General features: G+C 42.1%; 1 protein-coding gene across 5 annotated transcripts in view; it reads left to right on the top strand.

The window, feature by feature from the left end:
* The first annotated feature begins 663 nt into the window (after positions 1–663).
* The window catches only part of TAF1B (TATA-box binding protein associated factor, RNA polymerase I subunit B), a 52,142-nt gene continuing 43,286 nt past the window's right edge, over positions 664–9,519 (top strand). For 3 of the 5 annotated variants that reach the window (XM_072858625.1, XM_072858627.1, XM_072858630.1), the window contains exons 1-7: positions 716–800; positions 1,690–1,788; positions 2,284–2,371; positions 4,240–4,337; positions 4,629–4,724; positions 5,341–5,473; positions 8,881–9,037. In XM_072858625.1, the coding sequence (XP_072714726.1) occupies positions 753–800; positions 1,690–1,788; positions 2,284–2,371; positions 4,240–4,337; positions 4,629–4,724; positions 5,341–5,473; positions 8,881–9,037 (719 nt within the window). In that variant the 5' untranslated portion in view covers positions 716–752. Of the gene's footprint in view, positions 801–1,689; positions 1,789–2,283; positions 2,372–4,239; positions 4,338–4,628; positions 4,725–5,340; positions 5,474–8,880; positions 9,038–9,519 lie in introns of all 5 variants that reach the window. The other 2 variants (XM_072858628.1, XM_072858629.1) reach the window with 1 other exon arrangement.

Raw genomic sequence — 9,519 nt, 5'->3', positions numbered from 1 at the left:
ACAGCCCCAGCGGTCACCCACCATGTGTACCCAGCCAGGGCGATGTGAGGGCGAGGACGCAGGAGCTCAGCGCAGAGGCATGGCGGTGGGCTGGGGCTGGAAGGCCATGTATCGCCTCCAGTCCTTGGGACACCGCTGTGAAGAAGCGTCCCATGTCCCCTCAGAAGTGAAGCACCCATGTCCCCTCAGCAAAACGCCCCACGTCCCCTCGGAGGTGAAGCACCCATGACCCCTCAGTGAAACGCCCCACGTCCCCTCAAGAGGTGAAGCACCCGTGCCCCCTCAGTGAAGCTCACAATGTCCCCTCAAAAGGTGAAGCACCCCGTGCTACCTCAGCGGGGACGCGCCCATGTCCCCTCAGAGGGGAAAGGCCCCGTGCCCCCTCGGTGTCCCGCTGTCGCCCCGGGGCCCGTGCGGGCCCTCTGGCCACCGCGGTGAGCACGTCGCCGCCCCAAGCCGCGCCGGAGCGCAAAGGTCCCTCAGCGCCTTCCAGCCGCACCGCCAAGAGCTCTCTGGCGAGGGGAGATGGGGGGACGGGGCAGGACCCAGGGGAGCCCGGAGCAGCCTGCACGGCGGGAGACGGCGGTCCCCCAGCCGGGGACAGGCTTGACAAAGGCAGCCGGGCCGGGGGTGCCCGGCCCCGCGGCGGGCGCGGAACGCAAGTGCCAGGGCTGTCGTTTCCAGGCCGGCCCGCAGTGCCGGCGCTCGGCGCGGTTGCCACGGTGCGAGCCCCGGGGCGGCTGCCGGCATGGATGAGGAGGCCACGGTGGGGGCCGGGCGGCTCCGCGGCGCAGGGAACGGTGGGGGCGGCTGGTTTCGCTGGGCCGGAGGGAGCTGGCGGAGCGCGGCGGCTGCGGCCGCGTGGGAGGCGCTTCCCCGCCGGCGTTCAGCGGCTGCGAGCGGTGGGAGGGGAAGGGTCCGGCGGCGCTCGGCGGCTCCGGCGGGAGAGCGGAGGCGCCGCTGGGCGCTGCCCGCCCCGGCCCTGCCCCGCCCCGCCCGCCGGGCACGGCCGGGGCCTGGGGGCGGCGGGCGAGGCCCTGCGCGGAGCCCTCGGCGCGGCGGCCGCGGGGTCGGTGCTTGGCAGGCGGCGGGTGCTTTGTCCCGGCCCGGGGCCGGTGAGAGGCCGCGGATGTGCCGCCAGCCGCCCCCCCCTCGGGTCGAAGGGAGGTGCCCGTCCCCAGCACGCTCGTGTGGGGTGCTTCTGAAAACCACTTTTTTTAGTCTGTTGTTTTCCCTCTCCTTCGTCCTCCGGTTTCTCCGGGCAGTCTCCCTTTCTGCCGGCATGTCTCTTCACCGACTTGTGCAGGCTTTCTTCCACTGCATATGTTTCCTCACAGCTCTAGAAATTTATTTTTACTTTCATCTCCCGCTCTCTACTTCTTGTCTCTGCTGCCGTTTCTAGTGGGTGGTTCTTTCCAAGCCGTGTCGTGTGTGCTAGGTGTGGGTTATTATTCCCCTTGTACTGATGTTCACATACACAAGAGCTGATGCTTGCCAGCTAAAAATTATTTGTTCGCAGCTATCTATGACTGGTAGCAAATACTAGGATTACTTGTTATCAACCAGAGCTAACATAAAGGGCATCAGTATTCTCCTCTATTAATAATCTCAAAAGCTGTGCAGTAGCCTAGTAATAGTGCCATTTGTTTTACCTGAACACATGTGAAAATTTTTTTTTTTTCCTTTTAGAGAGATTTTAATGAACGCTGTGCCCAATGTTCAGAAGTGAACTGGGGTCTCACTGACGGAGGCAGATTTTATTGCAGATCTTGCCACAATGTTACTGAGGTAAAAAGCTAAGCTACTGGCCTTGCAAAAGGTTTATTTTGAGTGTTTCTTGGTTTTATATTAAGAAAATGTTAGATTTCCTCCTTGGCATTAGGAGTTGAAGGCAGTATTGTGATTATTCCTTTGTCATGCTTTACTTGATGCTGTTTAAAACTAATGTTGCTTGAAATCACAAAATTTAAAATGAGCCATTTTAAGATGCTGTGTTGCTGTAGCTGTAGTGCCAGCATGCTGTCTAGATGTCTTAGAGTTATTGCCCGGGTATTGCTGCACTTTAGTACAGTACCAATGTAGGCAAACCCTGATGCATGTCATGTGTATGTCCAGTATAGTAATCCTCTATTTTTGCAATTTCTGAATGAAAAGTTCAGAATGATCTGTCTCCCTTTAGTTTAGGAAATTTGAACAAGTTCCTCCATTATGTTTTATGATGGGACAATCTGTGCAAGTTAGGTCTGGCTTTTTTTCTTGCTAAGATATGTTCCTGTTTTGCAGATAACTAGAGAAGTTGTAAACACTGATTTTATTTCTAATGCAAGAATCCAGACAATCTCCAAAGGTTTAAGAAAGCAGGAAAAAACTGGTATGTATGAGTTTCCCTCTGTATTTTGTATAAGAGCGGCTGTTCAGCCAGGGTTCACCTAGCCCAGTATGTCTTTGGCAGTGGCCAAAAGCAGATAGTTAGGAAAGACTGTAAGAACAGGAACAAAATACACCCCCCAAATGCTGTCAGTACCGTAAGCAGTCACCTTTGGTGACTTCCTTGAGCCACAGGTGACCTCTGTGAGCATGGTGGTGGTTTTTCTGCATTGAACAGAACTATGTGTTACTTATTGCCACTTTGATTTGTGGAAGCCAGTACTCACTGATGGTACTGGTGGCATGCATTCAGATGTGGTGATCCCTTTGTTCCTTCCTTGTGATGGTTATCACAAAACCAGAAAAGTTGTCCGTGTTTGTAAGTGAGATGTGACGGTGGTCCAACTCTTAGAATGTCAGTCTGGCTTGCATTACTTGGCCCTGTAACTTACACACAAACCTACATGGAAGAGATTTCAAGCAGTTACAATAGCTAAACCAATATTACATCTTTCATCCAGAGTCACTTCCATACTTTTTAATTTCATGATTCAGAAGAATAGCAGTCATTACATATGATGATCTATGCTGTAAGGATGTTATGGTAAGGCTGCTTCTGGAGCTATGTATGTATACTGTGATGGCTGGGTAGATGTTTTACTGTTGTGGCCACTTTAAAAAAGCAAAAATGCATTACAATGCTAAATGAAGCATGGGGTTATCTTTGTCTCTGATACGCTGACCTATCTTCGCTCTACTGCGGTGGCAGTGGATTACTACATTCCTTTGAAAAGAACAATTGTGGGGAAGTGAAGGGAGGAGTGAAAAGGGGAACAACTGTAACACCTCCACTTTATCCTGTCTTAATGCTGTATTGCTCCTAAAGTCTGAGCTGTGTACCACTTCATGCTTTTTATTTTTCCTGTTAAGAAGGTCATTAGCCATCCCCCAGGCTTCTTAAGAAAGAAATCCTTAGCTTCATACAGTCCCTTTTGTGAGCGCAGTTACGTTATACTATGGCAGCTTATTTTCATGCATTTATAGGAGTAAGCTGTGTCTGTGGTTAACAGTTAATGCCAACATCATTAAAGCAGGGCAGAAGCTTTTGGCAGATAACTTGTAAGATGGTGAGATGCGAGGTGTGATTGGAAGGAAAAGTAATGAAGAACAGGTGTGGAGGGAATGGAAACGAAGTTGAGAAATGCAGAGAAAAATTCTAAGACCTGTAGAAAAGGAGTTGTAAATAGACAGAGGTAAGGGCGAAAAGTAAATGTAGTGCAGTCTGAGGGAATAATGAATAGTTTGGAGAAGGCCCATTCCTTATGAAATTCAGGTTGTGCTGAGATTTGCTAGAAGCTCTTAATATCTGAGAAAGTTTCTTTCATTTAAATGTGTATGATTCTGTGGGAGACAATGGTGAAGAACGTGGTGATATTGGTTGTTTTTTGCCTGACTCACCACCGTAACGTGTGCCAGTTTTCTGTGCCGGGGATGGGAAAAGAGATGATCATATTTCATTTTTTAATGACAGGTTCTCAGCTATTTTAAAACTGGTCACTTAACAACTCTCCACTCAATTGCCACACTAGAAATTATAGTGAAATATATTATTCTTGGGAAATGTATGGAGAACTGTGCTTGTTCAGTAGCTTTTCTTGATTAAGACTGTGAATAAATTTAAGTTAATGGAGTATTCGGCATAGCTGGTCTATGCTCTAGGATCTGAAATTATTTAATAGAGACATGTCTCTGTCCTGATACCAAGAGAACAGAACATTAAGTGGAAATAAGTGTGCATAAGGTGCATTAAAAAAAACCCCAAACAGTACAAAAAAAGAAAAATCTTAAATTTTTTTTATTTTTTTTCCTTAGATGAAGGCTGTGAATGGTATGTTTGTGAAGGCTTTCAGCTTGTGCTCAAGAAACAAGCTGAAGCTTTGGAAGCATTAGGAGTATGTCGACAAATGAAGGTATGTAGATGTCAGTGTGAGTTCTACACACTGTGAGTGTGTAACAGGGTGTTATGTGAAAAGATTGTAATTTTTAAAGTGAATTGAACAACTCCCTGTTTAAAAACGTTGAGCATATGAAAACAAACTTAGTTTCTCTGGTAATTTTAAAACATAGTTTATAAATCACAGTTAATAAAATTAGAGCTGGAACATTATTCAGATTCCTGAGTTAGAAATTACACTCTGTTCTCTCCACAATTAATGGTCTTGTAAGCTTTGCACTAATCACTATCCATTTGTATTTATCAGGATGACATTCTGTGCAATTTTTGGAGGCGTTATCTTCAGAAGAGCAAACAGGCATATTGCAACAGACCAGCTGCGGAAACTGTTAAAGCATTATCAGTAAGCGAAAAGCTCGAATCCCATGAGATGTTGGGTATCTTTTTAAAAAGCAACAACAGAAACCTTCTTTGTTCAAGCTACATATCTAGCTTGTATTAATGTCACTTCAGTATGAAGGATGTCTTCTAAACAGGGTTCCACATGTCCATTTTGTTGTTTGGTTTTTTTCCCATTTTGAGAGACAAATACTTCTCTGAGTATGGAAGACTGCTTGTTTAAAAATACTGCTTTGTCTTGGCATAGGTAGTCAGTAGATAGAGCAGAAATTACAGTACAAAAAGCATCATCAACTACCATCCTTTCCTGCCTGCTCTCTTGAAGTTACTTATTTCATCAGACTTTGATTCTATGTATTGCCAACTTTCTGGTCATTGTAGCAGATTGAAATGTAGTGTAATCACTAGAAATCTTTTTATCTCGAGAAATCCTTTTAAAATACTTTTTTTGTAGGGTTTCTTTACGTACTGGTGATTCATAGAGAAAGTAAAAATGTGAACAGTTTGGGTTTAAACTTCATTTACTGTTGATCTTGCATCTGTCATGCTTTATTTAGTTTTCTTCAGATTGAAACAGTAACTAACAGTAGATAATACAATGACTTATTTACAAAAAACAGGTATGCGATAGCAGTACTGATGTGGACAGTGAACCAGAGAGACCTAGCCTTCTTCACTTGTTGTCTCTTTCTGAAAGTGAGGGGGATCTACAAACTGATTGCAGCTTTGCCTCATCAACTAGCAAGGTCTCAGGTAGGAGCAATGAACTGAACTATCTGGAAACCATTTTGGTATAGTATAAATAGGTATATATGAAGTGTATTCATGTACAATGAATTGGAGGAACTGGTTGGAAAGTGTAAAGTTTTCAGTCCTCTTGGCCACTAGAGTACTTTATATTCTATGAGAAATAGAAGACGTCCCCCCCCCCCAAACCCTACCCAAAGAGATGAAAGTTGAACAGGACCTGGAAATACAATGGGAGATGCAGGAGGAAGTTCTATTTTATAACAAGTTTGCTCCATGCCTCCTGTTTGGAGTGGGAAAAAATTGCTATTATATCTGCAAAGCTAGATGTTCACAAACATGGCAGCTTTAATGAATAAGCACTTTTTTAGCTAATAGCAGAGCTGTCAGTCGTGACTTTGATGTTAAAAAACCATGAGTTTGTTCTTTTGGGGGGGGGTATTATTTTTTTTTTTCTATCCCATAGTTATAGTTAGCTTTCCAATTTTTTTTCTTACAGTATTTTTGGCACTTCTGTATCTTTTGTCTCTGCATTCTTTTTGCTACTTTTTCTGTAGCCCCTTCTATCAAAAATCTTCTAGCGTTCCATCAGTTACTCCTTTCTGTTCACAATATCAACTTGAAAATATTTACAGAATGCTAAACATTTGAATTAAAATGTTACAGAAAATTGGAGTGTTTGGTGCTACTGGGCAAGTGTAATGCCAGACAATGCTGCAATGTCTGATATTGGAAATACATTTCAAGGCACGTTTGAAAGCTTTTGCTTGCGTTTTAAACTTCTGATGGTTTTTCTTTTTTTCTTTATTCTTTGCTTGCCTTTTCCTTCTTTGTCTATTTCAGTGTTTCTTTTTCCCCTGTTATGTACTGTCCTCTTTATGTCCCATTTCGGTTCTTCTATGATATTACCTGTCTACCCTCAGAAGAATGCAGTCTTGTTCTTTCATCATTTTTGTCTTTATTTCATAAAGTCCAGAAATAGTAATAGAATGAGAAACTTGATCTGCAGCAATTAAAAAAATTAAGAAATTTTAAAAAATCCACACAGGCTTAGAGAGGGGAAAAAGGAGCAAAAATGGTGACACAAATTTTTGTGAATATAATGCGAGTACTTTTCATCCTTATATATTAAAATGACAAAATTTTCAGGTAAAGAGTCACTGTATGTTTGTACATGTGGCAGATCTTGGGTGTTACACAAATTTGTATTATATGAAGAGGAAAGAATTGAGTGAAAACATTTCTAGTGAAAATATTCCATTGAATTTTCTTCCCCTTTTTGATGTCTGGAGGAACTCCTTTCTTCCTTGGTATTTGAGCCTTTTATAGTTATGTTTCTTAGAGTTTTAGAACAGCTAGATAGCCTTAAGATAGGCTGTAATTTAACATGTTCTTGGTCTGTAGTTTCAGAAATTGAATTCAGCTTTAAGTGGTCATACCGATTTCACTAAAAGCACTTGAAAGAGATTAAGAGTTCAGTGACACTAAAAGTACATTTTGGTGAAATCAAACAAACATAGGAATTGTTTTGTATATTGAAATTTAAGACAAGTAATACTAGATGTGTTCTAGTCGATTATAAGTTGTTGTGAAGGTTTCCTTTTCTGTTCCGTTTTTACTGAGCTATTATTGCTACAGACTGGAAACCTCAACACCCTTTTTTTCCTAAGAGGCTTGTCCAATGTGCAAGCATTTTTTTTTTTGTTATTTTTGTGTAGGGATAATAGCAAATTCCACTGATTATAGTACTGAGATACTGCTAGAGAAGCCTATTAAACTCTTAAATTATTATATGTGTGTAACTGTGTGTTGTCATGCCTTGCATAAGCTGGAAGAAATAAAAGGAAATTGTGTGCCATCATTAAGGCCACAAATATAATGAGGATTATTTTAAATTGAGTTAAATGTGAAATTAATAATGAAGCTTCGGTCGTGAAGCTGCCTTTAAGCACAAGGATCCATGTAAAAGGTGAAACTGTTGACTAAAAGGATTAACTGATGTTCCTGCTTTTATTCTCCGACGCACTTGTACGTGATAGACCTCGTAGGATGCTGTCATCTAGACCTTGTCTTAGTCTGTACGAGGTGTGTTTGAGCCGGTGCATTTAACCTGTTGCTGTGTCCTTAGTGCTACTGGCTGCCGTTTTAGGAGCCGGTAGGTGGCATCAAAGACCATTTCTGGCTCAGGAACACACTCTTTGCTGTGTCTGTCCTCATATTGCCTGTCAGTGGGCGCTGGACCTCTACCGTTGACCACTGTCACCTCACAGGCTTGACTATCACCTGCCAGCATAACCATGGAGATGCCAAGCTCTCTGAAGTCTTAAACTTTTTTTTGCAGGCTGCTTGCCATGGCCCTGCAGCTCCCAGCTGCAGAGCTGTGGATCCAGCCCTCTCTGTTCCTGTCTGAACAGGTGAACAGTCTGTGGGGAAACACAGTGAGAAAATCTCTACAGAATCGATGCTCATATTTTGTGCTGGTGTGCTTTAAATGCATTTTCATTTGTCTTGGCTGGGTCATGATATAGGGAAGAGAAGCTTTTCTTTTTTTTCTTCCTCCTTCCCTGAACTCCCAGGTTTCACTGCTGAAAAGGTTCCTAACTCATAAATCACTCCCCTAAATTACATTTCTTATTGCTGCTTCTCTTAGTTTTTAGTGATTCATCTCAGTAAGGAAGTAAGGTTTGGTTGTATGTTATTGGTTGTTTTTTTCCCCCCGCCTTCTTTAGCATTTGCTATATTTTTGTTCTAAAGGTGTTTTCTTTTTCGCTGAATGTAGATATGTTTTTTAAAAGAATACTTATGTTTCCACAGTTAGAGTTTATATGGCAGATGGATACATACCTTAACCTCAGTAAAATTTCTGCAATGTAAATCGTGTTCTTGTTAAAGTCCTGACTGTGCTGAAGTTTAAAACTCTGTGTTTTAATCCCCAACTCTGAGACATTGATTTAAGCACACTGAATTTTCCCTTTTTTCCCCACTGTTCCCTTGTGTCTCAAATGAAAAATAGTATTTCCAGCTCGTAAGTACTGTTGGTTATATGTTGTATAGGAGTTAATGTCCTTCTAGAACTCCAGGTTTAAGTGTCATTCCCAACAAAAGGTCTGTTTTGATGGGTACCAGAGTGAGTTTTGTCTCTTCATATGATCCAGTGTCTTAGTCAAGTGAAGCAGCAGTTTATGAACCAGGTTATCATCTTATGTCATGGTAGATGAATAAATTAGAGTTAAGCTGTTTAGTGGAAAAGTACACAAACTACCAAACTACTCAAAGTAATGATTTCAAAATGTTACTAGTTGCTGAACAAGGGTCTTTGTATGTTCCTTTATCTTGTTTTCTGTATACCATAGATCGTGTGTATATCATATCAATTACTTTTTTTGCTTTTCTGTTTTTAACATAAACCCAAGAAAGCACCTCTGTGTGCTCTGGATCAGTAGACGGTAGCTTGTATTTAATGAAGAACCAAAAGGAGAAACTGAGGATGACGATGCCAATGACCCTTTCATTTTGTTACATGGCATTACTCTGGTTGAGAGAACCAATGACGTTGTCTGATCTCTTGAGGTATGAATAGTCCCTAGTGAAATATTTGTTGCTTTTATAAATAATACATTTTTTAAAAATTAGATCTGTACTATTGCCCTCTTACTAATTTGCTAAATAATAGTGAGAAGTTCTCTATATTTAGTTGTCATATCTTTTCTTTGACATAACAATTTGTGCTGCTGCTTTTGGAAAACATTTTCCTCTGTTGCTTGCAATGAATCTCAAAGACCTGTAAGGGAGATTTTGTAGCTAATGAAGTCTTTTATCCTTCTTCAAAATTTCTTAAGATTCGCTGGAGGTGTGTATGGTCACACTTTTGCTATTTTTGCTCTTGTCAGCATGCCAGAATTAAATGAGTAAACATTCTCCAGGACTTACATCAGTGTTATCATACAAACAATACCAGCAGTATATAGTGATCTGAAAGGTAGCTAAGGAGCTTCACACAATGGAGTTGGGCACAGAAATTAATATAGGAAGTCCTTTTTTGTCTTCTTATT

This window comes from Ciconia boyciana, chromosome 3 (assembly GCF_034638445.1).
Source record: "Ciconia boyciana chromosome 3, ASM3463844v1, whole genome shotgun sequence".
Taxonomy (NCBI): domain Eukaryota; kingdom Metazoa; phylum Chordata; class Aves; order Ciconiiformes; family Ciconiidae; genus Ciconia; species Ciconia boyciana.
The sequence above is the reverse complement of the archived record's forward strand: the minus strand, read 5'-3'. Positions and strand labels throughout refer to the sequence as shown.